General features: G+C 43.7%; 1 protein-coding gene across 4 annotated transcripts in view; it reads left to right on the top strand.

Annotated features, from left to right (window-relative positions):
* Positions 1 to 21,000, top strand: part of LOC122202384 (anthrax toxin receptor-like) — a 55,084-nt gene that overhangs the window by 17,696 nt on the left and 16,388 nt on the right. For all 4 annotated transcript variants that reach the window (XR_006194628.1, XM_042908741.1, XM_042908740.1 and 1 more), the window contains exons 2-9: positions 413 to 484; positions 1,814 to 1,885; positions 4,360 to 4,441; positions 4,542 to 4,575; positions 5,249 to 5,328; positions 5,405 to 5,473; positions 5,803 to 5,883; positions 5,987 to 6,047. Coding sequence is in view for 3 of the 4 variants with exons in the window: in XM_042908741.1 (XP_042764675.1) it covers positions 413 to 484; positions 1,814 to 1,885; positions 4,360 to 4,441; positions 4,542 to 4,575; positions 5,249 to 5,328; positions 5,405 to 5,473; positions 5,803 to 5,883; positions 5,987 to 6,047 (551 nt within the window). In the remaining variant the exon portion in view is untranslated. The remainder of the gene's footprint in view (positions 1 to 412; positions 485 to 1,813; positions 1,886 to 4,359; positions 4,442 to 4,541; positions 4,576 to 5,248; positions 5,329 to 5,404; positions 5,474 to 5,802; positions 5,884 to 5,986; positions 6,048 to 21,000) is intronic.

The raw sequence follows: 21,000 nt of genomic DNA, 5'->3' as shown, positions 1-21,000 counted from the left end.
AATAATGTTTACGTTCTTTTCTCTTACCTATTTCTAGGATTCCTGAAGTGTAGATGTTGGTCTGTTTCATGGTTTCATGTAGGTCCAAAAGATGCTTATCATTTTTCTTCATTCTTTTTTCTTTCTACTCCTGACACTTGAAAATTTCAATTTTCCTATCCTCAGCTTCCCAGATTTTTTGCTGTTTATACTCAAATATGCTATTGAACCACTGTAATAATTTTTTCAATAAAATTATTGCAAATTTCACCTTCAGATTTGTGTTTTTTAATAATTAGTTTCTTGTTGATATTCTCATTTTCAGTTATGTGGGATGCAGAGGAGCTTGCTAAAGGGACTGTGGGAGGTGGGGACAGAAACTGCTCTCCTGATGATTGTCTTTCATCCCTCTGACTCAAGTCTTTGCTTTCAGGTCAGACAATGCAAACAGCATTTGGAAGGACATTTATAAATTTGTGGATGATCTGGTGAAGAGGTTTCCAAAGTAAGGCTTCTCCATGCTCCAGGGTATTTTCTTCTGTCAGACAGATACACAGCTGCTTAGACTCAGTGGGCATGGGAGTCCCTCAGGCCAGGAGCACAGAGCCCATGGTGGTGTTCTGAAAAAGGAAAATCACACTGATTCCATTAGTTCTTAGCAGCTTTCACTGACTCTTGCTGGAAAGTCAGTCCACATTAAGGGGGACACAGTCTGCTTCTGAGGACTTTACAGGCTTGGAGAGGAAGTTAAAGCAGACTGACTCAGTAACCAAAAACCTGGTTAAATGATGCTGAAGGCCAAGAGAAAGGGACAAAAGTCTTGCATGGCAATATGGAGGAAAAAGCAAGAATTCCTAGAGAAAAAGCCAAGGATAGCTACCTAGAAGATGTGAAATTTGAACTAGGCCTTGAAAGATAGGGGAAAACAGGGTAACAGGAACCATCAAAGAGGCTTCTTGTGATGGGAATGGTCTGTTTGGCTGCAGAGTAGGTTTAGTCAGGAGAAGACCCAGAGATGAGGCTGGACAAGTAAGCCAAGAGCCAAGAACATAGGGGCTCATTATGCCAGACCACAAGCTTGAATTTCCTGCTGTGCGCAATAGGTGGGTATAGGATTTTTGAGCAGGGGTCTCACATGATCGAGGTTGTGCTTCAAGAAAAAATTCTTATAATAGTGGATAAAATGAGCTGGATTAAGAGCCAAGAACAATAAGAAGTTCAGCTAGGGACCTATTGTACCAATTTATCTAAGTGATAATGAGGGTCAACAGGTCAGAAGACAGTGGCTAGAGGATGGAAAGAGAGGGATTTAGATAAATGGCTGCCAAGAAAGAGAATTAATTTCTTTGACAAGAGAAGGAAGTACAGAAGGAGTTAGGAGAGAAAGGAATGAAGGTCCAAAGAATGTAGAAGAGAGACCAGGGGGAACCCCTCATGCAGGAATGTGCAGGTGTCTTATCTCCTTGCAATGTACTGTTCACATGGCTTGGTGTGTGTGTGTGTGTGTGTGTGTGTGTGTGTGTGTGTGTGTGTCTGTCTGTCTGTCTGTCTTTTGGAATACCGTAAGAATGTAAGAGTGTAAGAATGGATCAGGATGCCATCTTGTCATTCTATTCTAAGGAGGCCACACATCTTACAGTCTAAAAAATTTTTCACTAAATTTACAGCAACTTTCAGGTTTGGGAAATGGGTCCCAAAGCAGAAGAGTTGTGGTGGGAAGTATAGAAATTGACATAGACCCCCTCATTGGCTGCCTTGAGCCTTGTTTTTCTGAGCTTCATTGGTTTCATTTTGAGCCTGTGTTGATGGCGTCTCACACATGCTTCCTCCACAGTTCAAAAATGAGGATGTCCTTAATCACCTACTCCACACAGAGCGACACCATCATGAATCTCACCTCTGACAGGTAAGCACTGATATGATCCCCAATGGCAGACCTAGAAAACCAGGTCTCAGGGAGAGCTAAGAGGCTGAGGGGTTCCCTGAAACCACAGTGGGGAGCCCACTGGTGTGCAGGCTGGGCTGGCCTGGACTTCTTTCCTTGTGCACCCTGATCCTTAGCTTTGGGCCCCCCAGCTCTCTCTGACCCCTGGCTGCACTGACACTGGCAGACTATGTGCTGCTAGACCTCTCCACCCCTCTAAGCCCTGACCTACAGCTGTCCTGAGTTCTTCCCTCCATGCTCTTCCCTTTTCTTAGAATGGGCTAGCTAGGATTCCCAGGATTTTAGGGAGCAGATGTACAGGTCCTTTATGAACAGTGATATGAGTCTGACACCTACTGTTGTTATATGTCACTTTCCGCCCTGAGCCAGTGTGTAAGGAGGGGTGGGTGGGAGACAGATCAGAACCAGGGAGGAAGAGATCGGCAGCATCGAAGCATTGATGTTTTCAGTGGAGGGAATTTTGCTCCCTTGGTGGGTCTAAACCCATGAGTGGGGTCCTGAACATCAGGCTGGGATAGGGTGCTTGAGGAAGATAAGACATGCCTGCATACTAGGTGGGCCATGGTGAGCCCAGAAGTTTGGGCAAAAGTCTGGAAGTTATGGAGCTTCTGAATAGCTGGTTAAGGAGGTTAAGATTCCCATGGACACAAATGACTGGAACCCAATGAAGCACCAAAGAGAGGTTGAGCACCTCTTAGGACTAGATGGGCCCCAATATTTGTGGCACAGAGCTACCATTCAGGACCATGGAGAGAAGCCAGGCATAGCAGAGTGGGGGTGTCAATGCTTGGAGGTAGCAGCACTCTTCTGCCTGACTCCAGGACAAGCAGGGAGAGAGGGCTGGCTGCCCCAAGCACTAGTGGAGGCACAAATTTGTGCATAGGTGGGGTTTTGCATTCAGGACAGAGAGACCAGAGTAGGTTGAAAGTGGAAGGAAGCAAGTCCATTGGGAAAGATGCTGGCAGGTGGCAGAGAGATGCAGGGCTGCTGGGCAGGGGGCTCTGGAGGAAGAGCTGCCCACTGGGGAGGGTAAGACCTCTGCCTCCTCCAAGGTGGGGGGCTCAGGGCCCCAGATGTGAGAAGCTGTGGCGGGGAGGGGGCTCAGGGAGGACCCGCCTGGTCCTCTCTGGAGCGTGAACACAGTAATGTCTTCCCTGATTCAGGGTTCAGGAGTGGGAATGGGGCCCAGGGGCATGGAAACTATATGAAATTATGTTTTTCTGAGGAAGTAATGTTTTAAGGGAAGGAGTCTAGCTGAGGGTGTTAGGAGCCTGTATTCCTTCCAAATGCAGAGCTAGGAGTAGGGCTGGAGGGGCAGCACTCCCTTAAGGGCACTGGCTCAGGCAACCATATGCCTGACCAGGAGGCTCCTGGGCCATAGACTGGGGAAGCATGAGAGTCGCCCCAGATTTGGGGGCTCAGTTAAATAAACTTACAAAATGTGGCGAGAGGAGGGAGAATATTTTTGCTGGGCCGAGTAGCACCTGGTTTGATCTCCACTGGCCATGGGTGCCAGGCCTCACCTCCTGGGCTGGGTGGGGCTAGACCTGGAGCTCTCAGGTCTCACCCCACAGCAACATCTCCACTCCCCACAGTAAGAAGCCCTCTCAGGGTCCCAGCTCTCCTAGCCTTGCTGTGCCAGCTCAGCTTGTCACATGAGATTAGCCTGAACCTAGGTCCCCAGTCCCACCTGTGAAATCCCCCTTAGCAGCAGCCACCTGGCCACATACCCATGGCAGCCAGGGGAGCACTGCCCCTCCACCTGCATGGGCAGCCCTCGAGGCACTTCCCCAGCTTTTGGCCTTTTTCTTCAGGAGTATGTAAGCCCAGGAGCCCTAGTTCTCTCATTAAGGAGCTTTCTCCTTCCTTTGGTGCCAATACAGAAGGGGAAGAGGCTTGGGGCAGGTGCAAGTCAATCTCAGGATTCTGTGACGGGGAGGATGGGACAGAGCAGAGCTATCAGCAGGATGACCTTTTCCAAACTCAGCCTTACCTGCTGAAGGAAGAGTGTGCCTTCCCAAGGGACCCGGTAGGTGCTAGCAGCCCTGCCAGTCACACTGTGAGTGCAGATTCACAGTGGCACATCCATGAGTGTGCCCCACATTCACCACAGATGATCAAGGCAGGGCTCTTGAGGGTCCCCCAGGTAGTGTGCCTGAGACAGTGGTGAGTGCAGAGAAAGCCAGGCCATACCCATGGGAGCAGCAGAGCAGCCTCCCCCCACGCCATGCTCACCAGATGGGGGACAGAGAAGGCCTGAGCAAGTCCTGTTCATATCGAGGACACAGAGCATAAGGTCATGACCAGGCTACTAGACTTGTATCCTGTCCCGACTAGACAGGTCTTCACAGTGCACAGTGGCTCCAGGACAGCTTAGGCTGCTTGTAAATTCAACCCCAGATTATACCTCAACCCCTTTTCTAATTTTTTTTCAGAAGTAAAATACATAATAGTCTTGAAAAAATTCAGAATATAGTGCCTACCGGAGCCGCAAACATGCATGAAGGATTTAAAAAGGTACCAAATCTAGAGCTCTGAGGATCTCTGCTTTATGGAGTTCTTAGATTATCCTGGGTCCTCCCACCGCCCTCTCCAACACTCCTTCATTTCCTTGCAGGCAAATGAGCAGATTGAAAAAGCAATCTATGGAGGTAAGCTTCCTGGTGACTTCATTACGGGCAGGTGTGGGGACAGAGCCAGGCCTGGGCCTCAGCAAGGTGCAGACCCTCCTCGGCCCCTTCCTAGCGCTGACTCTTGGAGCAAGGTGCTTGCCCTCTCTGTGCCACAGGTTCCTCCTCTGTGCAGTGAGGATGAAAACCACCCCCAGTGATGAGTCTCAGAACCACATGGGATCATGTGTGTACCTTCTAGGCTCTTGGTAACTGTGAGGTGCTTGACCAACACTTGGGCTGCCTGAACAAGAAAACAGGAAGCCAGGGAAACCAAGAGCAGAAGGATTCCATTTTCAGAAAAAAAGAGCCGGGTTTACCCTTTGCCGCCCACACTTTGTCTGTATCACATTTCTGGCCCTGGCTCCTTTTTCCTTCAGTTCTTTCCCTTCGGCTGATGTCCTGTAACTGTGTCTCCAACACTGGAAAAGGCTGTGCTCTACCCAGAACTGTCTTCATCTAAGAGAGAGAAGTCTCCTTCTCCCTCCAGGACTGGGATGCTAGCTCTCCAGGCACTCCTGATGGCAGGTGCTCAGGTCTGGGCACTTCTTCCTTGGAGGAGGAAGTATGGGGAGCAGTGTTGTGGCCCCAGCAGCCTGCAGAGAGTCACTTTGTGTATCTTTACCAATGAGGTTACTCCCCATTTCCCCTGCAGGCAGCAATGCTCCCAGTCTGATTATTGGTCTGACTGCAGGACCGCTGACACCAAGGACATTTGAGGAGACTAAGTCTGAAGTGAGTCCAACCCATCAGTACCAGCGTTTTGCCCCATGTATTTGGTACTTTATACTCAAAGGGTTCTTTCTCTTAGGCTGAGAAGGCTCGTGAAAGGGGCGCCAAAGTTTATTCTGTGGGTGTAAAAGACTATAAGAATGACCAGGTAATTCAGAACAGGTAACCTGGTGCCCCTTGCGAGCCCAAATGGGGTATGCTTTCAAAGTCAGCTCTCCCAAAGGTGGTCCTGTAACCCACCCCGGTGTCTGGACAGCAGATAGCTACTCCAGAAATGAATAACAGCGTGTAAAACCTGCCCACCAGCAGTGGAGACAGAAGAGCTTTCCCTTCCATAAGTGTGGGCTGCTGCCCACAAACCAGGGTCTGGCTCTTGGAGTCTAATATGGCATAAGGGAAGAGACTGTCTCCTGGGGTAGAGATTTCTTTGTCCTCAAGCCCAGGCCATGTGCCCAAGGTGCTTCCTCTCTCTTGTAGCTAAAAGACATTGTAGAAAGAAATGACCAATTTTATGGGGTAAACAGTGGATTCGAGTCCCTGGAAGACATCGTTAACATGGTGAGTGTGGGCTAAATGTGAGAAGAGCAATGGGATGGCTTCTCACCGTGTCCCTCCCCCCATGTCACTATTCCTGACCTGCCACCCCTCTCTCTATTTCCAGCTGGTGGTAAATTCCTGTCATGAAATTATGGCTGGGGAGAGTTACTTTGTTTGTGTAGGAGGTAAGAGCTATAGTCACTGTTCTAGCAGAATGGAGAGTGGTGGGCGGGGTGGGGGGGCTCTGTGAGGTGTGTGAATATGTGGCATGTGGGTAGTGTGTGGCTGTCTGTGTTGTGCACGTGTAGCATGGTAGTGTAGAAATATGTTGGATATATGAGTGTGCCTGGGGTATACAGGTGTGTCTACATTTTATTGGAGTGTGCATGTCAAGCATGGGTTGTGGTGTGCTTGTGTGTGTAATTATTTTCCCCATTATTATTGAGATATAACTGACAAACACCTGTGTATAAGTTTAAGGTATTCCATATAATGACTTGACATGCATATATTGTAAAATGATTACCACAATAAGATCTTTGTAATTACTTTTTTTAATCTCAAAACCAAAACTTTAATACAAAATAAGAATAAAGTATATTTAAAAACCTTCAACAAAACACTTCAAAATGAAATCTGAGAACATATTAAAAGAACAAAACATCAAGACTAATTAGGGGCCACCCATGCAATACAAGTCTGATTCAGTAGTTCAAATATCAATGTAACTTACCATATCAGCAATGTGGAGAAGAGAAACATGATTATCTCAATGGATGAATAAAAGAATTGGAGGGGGGAAGAGTTAAGGTGGTGAAGGAGTAGAGGGATCCTATGCTTGCCTTGTCCCTTCAACATAGCTAGATAAATATCAAATCATTCTGAGCACCCAAAAAATCAATCTGAGGGCTGAGAAAACAAACTGCACATTTAGAGGGAGAAAAATGGCCACATTGTTAAATGTAGGAACTGCAGAGAGTTTATTCAGGGCAGAAAAGAACTGCATGTGCTCTGGAGGGGAGGGAGCCCTGATCATGGAGACAAAGAGTGGGGGGGGGGGAGAGAGAGAGAAAGCAGAGTGCAGGGGATTGCACAAGAGAAACTCTTCCCCAAAACCATGGACTGGGAAAAGGAGAGGGACTGACTACCACAAGGTTTTGTAAGCAGCAGAGCTCAAAGGCTGAAGTTTTAGAAGTCCATGCCATTGCCAGGGTCATACCTGGTGGGCTTAGTAGTGCTCTTATGGGGAAGGAGACCAGAAGCCCAGGAGTGGGCAGTGTGGTCTGAGGATCCCCCGAGACACACAGGGAGACAGTTCCTCTTCTTGGAATGCATTTGGGAGAGGTGGCATGGCTTCCCAGGAAAAAAAGAGCTGGTGGGCACCAACATGCTGCCCTGTTCACTAGAATAGGAACAGAGACACTTGCTGAAGGCAGCAAACCTTGATTATGGCTTTTTCTGTGCTTTACCATAAACGTCAAACCACTGCACAGTCATGCAACTGTTTTTCTGGCACAAATAAACACCAGCCATAGCACAGCAAGACTCTCCCCCAGAGGATCAGTGTGGGTCCATGCCACACCAGGTCCCTAAATTTGGAGCTCTGAAACCCAGTCACATGCCTGAGATAAAACACAGGAGTACTGTGCTGCCAGGCAGACAGACGGCTCAGACAGACAGGGTGAAGGCAGCGTTCTGACATAAATCTGGGATACAAGAGTCGAGATTGTTTGCTCTTCTGTGATGGCTTCCTGAATAGTGGCAGGTGTGTACTCCCCTCTCCAGGGATGAAAGAGTGGGATGACACCATTTTCTGCCTGCACATTAATACAGACAGACTTCGGTGAGCAGCACATCAACTCCACCGGAGGCTGCAGCGACTTACACCAAGCCCCGCCCCACTGCACCTGCAGGTACATCTTTACAAGGACAAGTCACTCTGAGTACCAGCACAACAGGCCCCTCCCCCAGAAGACTGGAACAAATCCCCTGCATGCACCAAGTTCAGTGATCATATACAGTGCTCCAAAGCTTCAGCCTAGCGGAAATAAGATCTAGCTTCTTTTAACAAGCAGACCAAAACACACCTAAAACTTTCCATATAGTGGACAAGGTCCAACCACTCTGTACTGTAAGCAAGGAAAAACTCTGCAGAGGACTGACTTGAGGGATGGAGCAGCCAAAACACAACAGTAGAGTCCACACTCTGAAACATTTCCTGAAGCACCAGGCACAAGACAGTATAGAACCCCTTCTTATTATAGCCATTATTCTCAGGAGCAGGAATATAACAGCCTTTCCTAACACACACACATACACACACACACACACACACACACACACACACACAACAGTGACCTAGACAAAAATGACAAGATGGAGGTATTCATCCCAAAAGAAATAACAGGAAGAAATCACAGCCAGGTATTTAATCAAAACAGATATGAGTAAGATTCCTGAACCAGAATTTAAAACAGTAATCACAATGGATAATAGCTTGGCTTAAGAAAAGCATAGAAGACACTAGAGAATCCCTTATTACAGAAATAAAAGAACTAAAATCTAGTTAGGCTGAAATTAAAAATGCTACAACCAAGACGCAAAACCGACTGGGTACAATGCAGAGGATGGACAAAATAGAGGAACAGATCAGTGATATAGTAGATAAAATTATGGGAAATAAGCTGAGAAGAGGAGGGGAAGAAAAGTATTGGATCATGAATGTGGACTTAGGGAATTCAGCAACACCTTAAAGTGTAGTAACATACCATAGGAATCCCAGAAGAAGAGAGGGGAAAGGGGGCAAAAAGGTTTATTTGAGCAAATTTAACTGAAACCTTCCCTTATCTGGGGAAGGAAACAGACATCAAAACCCAAGAGGCACAGAGAATTCTCATCAAATTCAACAAAAGCCAGTCATCACTTAGACATATCATTCATAAAATACACAGACAAGGAAAGAATCTTGAAAGCAGCAAGGGAAAAAAAGTCCTTAACCTACAAGGGAAGACAGATCAGGTTCATGGCACATCTGTCCACAGAAACTTGACAGTCTAGAAGGTAGTGGCATGATATATAAACTGTGCTGAATGGGGAAAATATGCAGCCAAAATGACTTTATCCACCAGGCTGTCATTCAGAATAGGAGAGATAAAGAGTTTCCCACACAAACAAAAACTAAAGGAGTTCATGAACGCCAAACCAGCCCTGCAAGAAATACTAAAGGGGACTCTGCGTGGGAATGAAAGAGCAAAAGCAACGAAGAGTATAAAGGAAAAAAAGACATCACCAGAAACACCAACTTTATAGGTAACATGATGGCACTAAATTCATATCTATCAGTAATCACTCTTCAATGTAAATGGACTAAATGCTCCAATCAAAAGACACTGGGTATCAAATAGATTCAAACAATCAAACAAACAAACAACACCCATCTATATGCTACCTACAAGAGACTTATTTTAGACCTAAAGACACCTCCAGATTGAAAGTGAGGGGATGGAGAATAATCTATCATGCTACTGGAGATCAAAAAAAAAGCCAGAGTACCATACTTATATCAGATGAACTAGATTTTTTTTAATATGAAATTTGTTGTCAAACTGGTTTCCATACAACACCCAGTGCTCATCCCAACAGGTGCCCTCAGTGACTATCACCCACCCTCCCCACCCTCCCACTCCCTGTGAACCCTCAGTTTATTCTCAGTTTTTAAGAGTCTGTTATGGTTTGGCTCTCTCCCTCTTTAACTTTTTTTTTCCTTCCCCTCCCCCATGATCTTCTGTTAAGTTTCTCAGGATCCACATAAGAGTGAAAACATATGGTATCTATCTTTGTCTGTAGGACTTATTTCACTTAGCATAACACTCTCCAGTTCCATCCATGTTGCTACAAAAGGCCATATTTCATTCTTTCTCATTGCCAAGTAGTATTCCATTGTGTATATAAACCACAATTTCTTTATCCATTCATCAGTTGATGGACATTTAGGCTCTTTCCATAATTTGGCTATTGTTGAAAGTGCTGCTGTAAACATTGGGGTACAAGTGCCCCTATGCATCAGCACCTCTGTATCCCTTGGGAAAATTCCTAGCAGTGCTATTGCTGGGTAATAGGGTAGGTCTATTTTTAATTTTTTGAGGAACCTCCACACTGTTTTCCAGAGCAGCTGCACCAGTTTGAATTCCCACCAACAGTGCAAGAGGGTTCCCATTTCTCCACATCCTCTCCAGCATATATAGTCTCCTGATTTGTTCATTTTAGCCACCCTGACTGGTGTGAGGTGGTATCTCAGTGTGGTTTTGATTTGTATTTCCCTGATGAGGAGCGACATTGAGCATCTTTTCATGTGCCTGTTGGCCATCTGGATGTCTTCTTTAGAGAAGTGTCTATTCATGTTTCTGCCCATTTCTTCACTGGATTACGTGTTTTTGGGGTATGGAGTTTGGTGAGTTCTTAATAGGTTTTGGATACTAGCCCTTTGTCTGATATGTCATTTGCAAATACTTTCCCATTCCGTTGGATACCTTTTAGTTCTGTTGATTGTTTCCTTTGCAGTGCAGAAGCTTTTTATCTTCATAAGGTCCCAGTAGTTCATTTTTGCTTTTAATTCCCTTGCCTGTAGAGATGTGTCAAGTAAGAAATTGCTACGGCTGAGGTCAGAGAGGTCTTTTCCTGCTTTCTCCTCTAGGGTTTTGATGGTTTCCTGTCTCACATTCAGGTCCTTTATCCATTTTGAGTTTATTTTTGTGAATGGTGTGAGAAAGTGGTATAGTTTCATTCTTCTGCATGTGGCTGTCCAGTTCTCCCAGCACCATTTGTTAAAGAGACTGTCTTTTTTCCATTGGATATTCTTTCCTGTTTTTCAAAGATTAGTTGGACATACTTTTGTGGGTCCAATTCTGGAGTCTTTATTCTATTCCATTGGTCTATGTGTCTGTTTTTGTGCCAATACCATGCTGTCTTGATGATTACAGCTTTGTAGTGGTGTCTGAAGTCTGGGATTATGATGCCTCCCACTTTGGTCTTCTTCTTCAATATTACTTTGGCTATTCGGGGTCTTTTCTGGTTCCATACAAATTTTAGGATTGCTTGTTCTAGCTTTGAGAAGAATGCTGGTGCAATTTTGATTGGGATTGCATTAAATGTGTATATAGCTTTGGGCAGTATTGACATTTTAACAATATTTATTCTTCCAGTCCATGAGCATGGAATGTTTTTCCATTTCTTTGTATCTTCTTCAATTTCCTTCATAAGCTTTCTATAGTTTTCAGCCTACATATCTTTTACATCTTTGATTAGGTTTATTCCTAGGTATTTTATGCTTCTTGGTGCAGTTGTGAATGGGATCAGTTTCTTTATTTGTCTTTCTGTTGCTTCATTATTAGTGTATAAGAATGCAACTGATTTCTGTACATTAATTTTGTATCATGTGACTTTGCTGAATTCATGTATCAGTTCTAGCAGACTTTTGGTGGAGTCCATCGGATTTTCCATGTATAATATCATGTCATCTGCAAAAAGTGAAAGCTTGACTTCATCTTTGCCAATGTAGATGCCTTTGATTTCCTTTTGTCGTCTGATTGCTGATGCTAGAACTTCCAACACTATGTTAAACAATAGCGATGAGAGTGGACATCCCTGTCGTGTTCCTGATCTCAGGGGGAAAGCTCTCAGTTTTTCCCCATTGAGGATGATATTAGCTGTGGGCTTTTCGTAAGTGGCTTTTATGATGTTTAAGTATGTTCCTTCTATCCCGACTTTCTTGAGGGTTTTTATTAAGAAAGGATGCTGAATTTTGTCAAATGCTTTTTCTGCATTGATAGAGAGGATCATATGGTTCTTATCTTTTCTTTTATTAATGTGATGTACCACATTGATTGATTTGCGAATGTTGAACCAGCCCTGCAGCCCAGGAATGAATCCCAGTTGATCGTGGTGAATAATTCTTTTCATCTGCTGTTGAATTCGATTTGCTAGTATCTTATTGAGAATTTTTACTTCATATTCATCAGGGATATTGACCTGTAGTTCTCTTTTTTTGCTGGGTCTCTGTCTGGTTTAGGAATCAAAGTAATGCTGGCTTCATAGAATGAGTCTGGAAGTTTTCCTTCCCTTTCTATTTTTTGGAACAGCTTGAGAAGGATAGGTATTATCTCTGCTTTAAATGTCTGGTAGAATTCCCCAGGGAAGCCATCTGGTGCTGGACTCTTATTTGTTGGGAGATTTTTGATAACTGATTCAATTTCTTTGCTGGTTATGGGTCTGTTCAAGTTTTCTATTTCTTTCTATTTGAGTTTTGGAAGTGTGTGGGTGCTTAGGAATTTGTCCATTTCTTCCAGATTGTCCAGTTTGTTGGCATATAATTTTTCATAGTATTCCCTGATAATTGCTTGTATTTCTGAGGGATTGGTTGTAATAATTCCATTTTTATTCACAATTTTATCTATTTAGGTCATCTCCCTTTTCTTCTTGAGAAGCCTGGCTAGAGGTTTATCAATTTTGTTTCTTTTTTCAAAAAAACAATTCTTAATTTCATCGATCTGCTCTACAGTTTCTTTAGATTCTATATTGTTTATTTCTGCTCTGATCTTTATTATTTATCTTCTTCTGCTGGGTTTGGGGTGTTTTTACTGTTCTGCTTCTATTTCCTTTAGGTGTGCTGTTAGATTTTGTATTTGGGATTTTTCTGGTTTCTTGAGATAGGCCTGGATTGCAATGTATTTTCCACTCAGGACTGCCTTCGCTGCATCCCAAAGCATTTGGATTGTTGTATTTTCATTTTCATTTGTTTCCATATATTTTTTAATTTTTTCTCTAATTGCCTGGTTGATGCATTCATTCTTTAGTAGGGTGTTCTTTAACCTCCATGCTTTTGGAGGTTTTCCAGACTTTTCCCTGTGGTTGATTTCAAGTTTCATAGCATTGTGGTCTGAAAGTATGCATGGTATAATTTCAATTCTTGTAAACTTATGAAGGGCTGTTTTGTGACCCAGTATGTGATCTATCTTGGAGAATGTTCCATGTGCACTGGAGAAGAAAGTATATTCTGTTGCTTTGGGAGGCAGAGTTCTAAATATATCTGTCAAGTCCATCTGATCCAATGTATCATTCAGGGCCCTTGTTCCTTTATTGATCCTGTGTCTAGATGATCTATCCATTGTTGTAAGTCCCCTGTATTAAAGTCGCCTGCAATTACCACATTCTTATTTGCTTATGTTTGTGATTCATTGTTTTATATATTTGGGGGCTTCCATATTCGGCACGTAGACATTTATAATTGTTAGCTCTTCCTGATGGATAGACCCTGTAATTATTATATAGTGCCCTTCTTCATCTCTTGTTACAGCCTTTAGTTTAAAGTCTAGTTTGTCTGATATAAGTATGGCTACTCCAGCTTTCTTTTGACTTCCAGTAGCATGATAGATAGGTCTCCATCCCCTCACTTTCAATCTGAAGGTGTCCTCAGGTCTAAAATGAGTCTCTTATAGACAGCAAATAGATGTGGTCTTGTTTTTTTATCCATTCTGATACCCTATGTCTTTTGGTTGGAGCATTTAGTCCGTTTACATTCGGTGTTATTATTGAAAGATATGGATTTAGAGTCACTATGATGTCTGTAGGTTTCATGCTTGTAGTGATGTCTCTGGTACTTTGTGGTCCTTGCAACATTTCACTCACAGAATCCCCCTGAGGATCTCTTGTAGGGCTAGTTTAGTGGTGATGAATTCCTTCAGTTTTTGTTTGTTTGGGAAAACCTTTATCTCTCCTTCTATTCTGAATGACAGACTTGCTGGATAAAGGATTGTCAGCTGCATATTTTTTTGGTTCATCACATTGAAGATTTCCTGCCATTTATTTATGGCCTGCCAAGTTTTAGTAGATAGGTCTGCCACTACTCTTATGGGTCTCCCTTTGTAAGTTAGAGCCTGTCTATCCCTAGCTGCTTTCAGAATTCTCTCTCTATCCTTGTATTTTGCCAGTTTCACTATGATATGTCGTGCAGAAGATCGATTCAAGTTACGTCTGAAGGGAGTTCTCTGTGCCTCTTGGATTTCAGTGCCTTTTTCCTTCCCCAGATCAGGGAAGTTCTCAGCTATGATTTGTACAAGTACACCTTCAGCCCCTTTCTCTCTCTTTTCTTCTTCTGGAATTCCTATGATATGCATATTGTTCCGTTTGATTGCATCACTTAGTTCTCTAATTCTCCCCTCATACTCCTGGATTTTTTTTTCTCTCTTTTTCTCAGCTTCCTCTTTTTCCATAATTTTATCTTCTAATTCACCTGTTCTCTCCTCTGCCTCTTCAGTCCATGTTATGGCTGCCTGCATTTTATTTTGCACCTCATTTATAGCATTTTTTAGCTCCTCATGACTATTTCTTAGTCCCTTGATCTCTGTAGCAATAGATTCTCTGCTGTCCTCTATGCTTTTTTCAAGCCCAGCAACTAATTTTGTGACTATTAATTTTGTGACTAAATTCCTTTTCCTTTATATTGCTTAAATCGTTTTTGACCAATTCATTAGCTGTCACTACTTCCTGATGTTTCTTTTGAGGAAAATTCTAACATTTCATCATTTTGGGTAGTCCCTGTAGTGGCTCCAAACTGCAGAGCACTTCCCCTGTGCTGTCAGGAGTAACTTGTGTTGGTGGGTGGGGCTGCAGTCAGACCCAGTGTCTGCCCCCAGCCCACCACTGGGGCCACAGTCAGACTGGTGTGTACCTTATCTTCCCCTGTCCCCAGGAGCAGGACTCACTGTGGAGTGGTGTGGCCCCTGTCTGGGCTACTTGCACACTGCCAGGCTTGTGGTGCTGCTTTGATGGGATCTGGCATATTAGCCGGGCTGGATCCGCAAGGTGCAAAGGGGTAGGAGGGACAGGCTTAGCTCGCTTTGCCATCAGTGGTCCCCTGCGGGAGGGGCCCTGCAGCACAGGGAGGGAGACAGCCCTGTCAGAGGGATGGCTCCACAGAAGCACAGCTTTGGGCGTTTGCATGGTACAAGCAACTTTGGTGATGGGGACTGGTTCCCTTTGGAATTTCAGCTGCGGGATGGGAGAGGGAGATGGCGCTTGCCAGAGCCTTTGTTCCCCTGCCAAGCTGAGCTCTGTCTTCCGGGTCTCAACAACTCTCCCTCCTGGTGTCCTCTTGCCCTCCTCGCTCTCCAAGAGCAGAGCTGCTGACTTTTAACATTCCAGATTTTAAGTCCCTCTGGCTGTTAGAATTCACAGAGTCCGGCCCCTCTGCTTTTGTAAGCCAGACTTCGGGGGCTCTGCCTTTCTGGGCGGGCTGCCCCTCCACCGCCCAGGCTCCCTCCCACCAGTCTGTGTAGCATGCACCGCCTCTCCACCCTTCCTACCCTCTTCCATGGTCCTTTTGTCTACCCATATGAACTAGATTTTAAACCAAAGAATGTAAAAAGAGATGAAGAAGGGCACTATATCATAATCCATCAAGAAGATCTAACAATTATATATGCCCCAACTTGGAGGAACCCAAATATGTAAATCATTTAATAACAAACAAACTCATTGACAATAATACAATAATAGTAGGGACTTTAACACCCCAACTACAGCAAGGGACAGATCATCTAAGCAGAAAATCAACAAGAAAACAATGGCTTTAAATGACACACTGGAACAGATGGACTTAACAGATATATTTAGAACATTTCATCCTAAAGCATTAGAATACACATTATTGTTGAGTGCACAAAAACATCCTCCAGAATACATCACATATTGGGTCACAAATCAGCCCTCAACAAGTACAAAAAGATTTAGATCATGCCATGCATATATTCAAACGACAATGCTATGAAACTTGAAGTCAACCACAAGAAAAAATTGGGGAAGACCACAAATACATGGAGGTTAAAGAACCTTCTACTAAAGAATGAATAGGTTAACCATAAAATTGAAGAAGAAATTAAAAAGTACATGGAAGCAAATAAAAATGAAAGCACAACACTACAAAACCTTTGGGATGCAGCAAAAGTGGTCCCAAAGGGAAGTATATTGCAAAACAGCTATACCGTAAGAAGCAAGAAAAGTCCTAAATACACAACCAAACTTTACACCTAAAGGAGCTAGAATAGGAACAGCAAATAAAGCATAAAGCCAGCAAAAGAAGGGAAATGATAAAAACTAGAGAGGAAATAAATAATAGAGAAACAAACAAACAAAAATAATAGAACAGATTAACAAAACTAAGAGGTGGTTCATTGAAAGAGTTAATAAAATTTGTAAACCCAAGCCAGATTTATCAAAATGAGAAGAGAAAGGACCCAATTAAACAAAATCACAAATGAAAAAGGAGAGATCACAACCAATACCACAGATACAATTATAAGAGAATATTATGAAAAATTATATGCCAACAAACTGGGCAATCTGGAAGAAATGGATAAATTCCTAGAAACTCACAAACTACCAAAGTGAAACAGGAAGAAATAGAAAATTTGAACAGACCCATACTATTTTCAGACATTATACTCTATGTAGAAAATCCTAAAGGCTTCACCAAAAAATTGCTAGAACAAATACATGATTTCAGCAAAGTGGCAGGATATAAAATCAATGTACAGAAATTCATTGCATTTCTATACTCCAATAGTGAAGCAACAGAAAAAGAAATCAAGGATTTGATCCCATTTACAATTGCACCAAAAACAATAAGATACCTAGGAATAAACCTAACAAGAGGTAAAATTTCTATACTCTGAAAACTATAGAACACTTATGAAAGAAATTGAAGAGGACACATAAATGGAAAAATATTCCATGCTCATGGATTGGAAGAACAAACATTGTTAAATGTCTATATTACCCAGAGCAATCTCCTCATTTAATGCAATCCCTATCAAAATACCAGCAGCATTTTTCACAGAGCTAGAACAAACAATCCTAAAATTTGCATAGAACCAAAAAAGACCCCAGATAGCCAAGGCAATCCTGAAAAAGAAAAACAGCTGGAGGCATCACAATTCCGGATTTCAAGCTATATTACAAAGCTGTAGTCATCAAGACAATATGGTACTGGCATAAAAACAGCCACATAGATAATGCAACAGAATGTAAAATCCAGAAATGTAATCACAACTATATGGTCAACTAATCTTTAACAAGGCAGCAAAGAATATCCAATGGAAAAAAGACGGTCTTTTCAACAGTTGGTGTCAGGAAAACTGGACAGTGACATGCAGAAGAATGAAACTGGACCACTTTCTTACACCATATATAAAAATAAATTCAAAATGGATAAAATACCTAAATGTGAAGCAGGAAACCATCAAAACCCTAGAGGAGAACACATGCAGCAACCTGTTTGATTTTCCTATAGCAACGTTTTACTAGATGTGTCTCCAAAGGCAAGAGGAACGAAAGGAAAAATGAACTATTGGGACTTCATCAAGATAAAAAGCTTCTGCACAGCGAAGGAAACAATCAACAAAACTAAAAGGCAGCCTACTGAATGGGAGAAGATATTTGCAAATGATATATCAGATAAAGGGTTAGTTTTCAAAATCTATAAAAAAAATTTATCAGACTCAACACCCAAAGAAACAAATAATCCGGTGAAGAAATGGGCAGAAGACATAAACAGATATTTTTCCAAAGAAGACATACAGATGGCTAACAGACACATGAAATGATGCTCAACATCACTCATCATCACAGAAATACAAATCAAAACCACAGTGAGATACCACCTCACACCTGTCAGAGTGGCTAAAATTAACAACACAAGAAACAACAGGTGTTGGTGAGGATGTGGAGAAAGGGGAACCCTCTTACAGTGTTTGTGGGAATGCAAACTGGTGCAGCCACTCTGAAGAACAGTACGGAGGTTCCCTAAAAATTTAACAACAGAACTACCCTATGACCAGCAACTTCACTACTAGGTATATACACCAAAATTACAATAATACAGATTTGAAGGGGTACATGCACCCTGATGTTCATAGCAGCATTATCAACAATAGCCAAATTATGGAAAGCCCAAATGTCCATGGACTGATAAATAGTTAAAGAAGATGCCCTATATATACACAAGGGAATATTACTCAGCCATAAAAAAGAATGATATCTTGCCATTTGCAAAGAGATACAGTGTATCTCTTGCCATGGAGACACAGTGTATTATGATAAGTGAAATACCTCAGAAAAGAAAATAACATGATTTCATTTTATGTGGAACTTAAGAAAGAAAACAGATGACCATATGGAAAGTAAGATGAAAGAAAGGAAAGCAAACCACAAAAGACTCTTAACTATAGAGAACACACTGAGGCTTGATAGGGGAGGTAAGCAGGGGATGGGCTAAATGGGTGATGGGTATTAAGGAGGGCAGTTGTTATGAGGACACTTGGTGTTATCTGTAAGTGATGAATCACTGATTTCTACTCCTGAAACCCATATTGCAATGTATATTAACTAGAACTTAAATAAAAATTTGAAAAAAAAATAAAAGAATTAGATACAGTTCAGTGGCCAGCATCATACTAGAAACATAGTCCGACAAAAGGTATCCACACAAATACAGCAAACAACACACCTTGTTCTGTGGGGAACGCCTCTCCCCGACATCTGGAACTTCACAAGCGTGCCCTCTCCCCCCCTACAAAGGTCCCTGAGTCAGTCTGGTGAGGACATCCTGTGCAGTGACTTTTGTGATAGAAGCCCCCTCCCTGCGATGAGCTCTGTGTGTACAGGCTTATATGTCTCATCATGGAGACTGGTACTGAGGAGGGTGGATAAGCACACTTACTCCCCTGGTAACAGCACACACAGCTGGATCTGGCCAAACGCAGACCCAGAGACCGGGTCGGCCTCTGTGCTCTTAACTGTAAGGCTATCGTGCAGTAGACCATGGGGTCAGACACAGCTGTGTTCAGATCTGGCTCTGCTGCAACCTGGAGCAAATTACCAAATATCTGTGAGCTCCCCTTTCGTCTCCAACAACACCCACTAGCTCATCTATCGTAAGACGTAAGGCCGGGCAATCTTACAAGGACCGGCACAGGATCTAGAAGCTGGGAAGCCCAAACCAATAGTAGTGGTACTAATAGTCCCACCATCCTTGACGCCTCCACCCCAAGGCTGAGCTCATGGGTGGGGGGGGGGGGGGGGAGGACATAAAATCACCAGTATGAAAGCGTCTCCCGCTGAGCCAGCTGTTGGCAGCAGCTCTCCGACTCTTCCTGTCTTCTTAACCAACTCACAGTGAGAGGTTGGAGGCGGGCAGGAGACTCCCACACAAGTAGGCTCTTGCCCTGCTTCTGCTTTAAAGCACCCCACTGTGCAGCCGACCTGACAGCTTCATTCCTCTGATTATGTCCCCTGCACACACGCAGGTCATGGCGTCTGAGCAGCATGTCAAACTGCAGGTGCAGACATCAGTTGTTGTCCATCCCCCATGGCGGCCTGGCCAGGGTTACAGGTGCCTGCCACACACCCGCTGACAGCTCAACTCAGCATTTCCTGCTCTGACCTTTAAGATTGTCGCCCTCTTGACGAAAGCTGCCACACGACATGACAGTCACTTGGAGGCAAAGCTCAAGGCAGGAACCTGGACCCCAAATGAAATAGAAAGAGCCATTTCATCAGGCTGTCATTTGAAATAAATCAGTGGGTCAGGGTGCCTTGGGAAGCAGACAGGGCATGAGCACGACACTCCTGACCTCTTCAGTCTCTCAGGGTGCTCTCCAGGATGAGGCAGAGAGGCCTCTGCTGGCCTTCCTGCCTCTAGGCCTGTGCTCTGCACAGGACCTCAGGGCACTGAGAAAGCCCCTTCCCTAACCCCAGCCTGGCCTGGAAGTCTGAGGCCCCTAGCCCCACAGCAGGGCCAGTCAGGTCTTCCCTCAGCTCTCAGGCTGGGGGTGTCACTAGGCTTCCTACAAGACCCTACTTCCCCCCACTTTACAGGGTCCAGCCCATCCATCCTTTGATGCCACACTCACAGGAGGTTCATCCTTGTCCCTTTCTTGGTTCACTGGCCCCTCTGGATTCCCACAGCCCTTGGTCTGTCCTTCTCATTAGTCGCTTCTCACCTTGAATGTGCCATGACTTCTGCTTGGCTGTGTCACGGTTGATTCTTCTCATTCAGTTCTTTGATGTGTTACCAACCTTTTATGAAGGAAGCTTTCAAACCTACAGCAAAGTGGAAACAACTGTACAATGAACACCTCTGTCTATACTACCTGGATTTTGCAGTTACTGTTTAATATCTCACCATATTTCTTTATTGTTTATCCAATGTGCTTTGTCTCTCTCCCTCTCTCTCTTACACACACACACACACACACACACACACACACACACGCACACATTGCATCTTATTTTTTTATGTGTTTCAAGTCAATTACAGACATCAGGCTACCTCACTTCCAAAACCCATCAGTCTGCATATCTTTATTTACACAAATATTTCTTTTTTTATGTTTTATTTATTTTTGAGAGCAAGAGAAACAGAGCATGAATGGGGTAGGGGCAGAGAGAGGGAGACACAGAATCTGAAGCAGGCTCCAGGCTCTGAGTTGTCAGCACAGAGCCCGACATGGGGCTCGAACTCACAGACTGCAAGATCATGACCCGAGCCAAAGTCAGATGCTTAACTGACTGAGCCATCCAGGTGGCCCTATTTATACTAATATTTCTTAAGAGCTCTCCTTAAATTGCAGCAAACTTCAGTGTATCATTTGACAACTTATGAAAAAATGCACACTCCAGGAAGACAGAATTTACCATTGTCCCTGGAAAATCTCCTCAGATCACTTGCCAGGCAATCCTTGTCCCCAACCCCTGAAGGCAATTCTTCTCAGTTTTTCCTCCGTAGGCTGTTTGGTCCTGTAAAATCTCTTCTCAGTACACTCAGGTAGCATGAACATTGTATTTAAACATTCTGTTTGGCCAGGTACTCTTGGCACAGTGGTTTGGAGAATCATCACTCCTGTATGTTTGCTGGATATACTTCGATATTTGTGTCTGGGAGGACAGCTGGAGGTGGCACGTTCTCATTCTTTTTCCTGTGTGTGGCTGGCCCAGAGCGAGTGTCTACAGAGCCCAACAACCATGGCACATCAGTGGTGGCACATAGTAGGACACAGGGCAGAGGCGGGCTTTTCTCTGAGAGCT

This window comes from Panthera leo, chromosome D2 (genome assembly GCF_018350215.1).
Source record: "Panthera leo isolate Ple1 chromosome D2, P.leo_Ple1_pat1.1, whole genome shotgun sequence".
Classification (NCBI taxonomy): Eukaryota; Metazoa; Chordata; class Mammalia; order Carnivora; family Felidae; genus Panthera; species Panthera leo.
The sequence above is the reverse complement of the archived record's forward strand: the minus strand, read 5'-3'. Positions and strand labels throughout refer to the sequence as shown.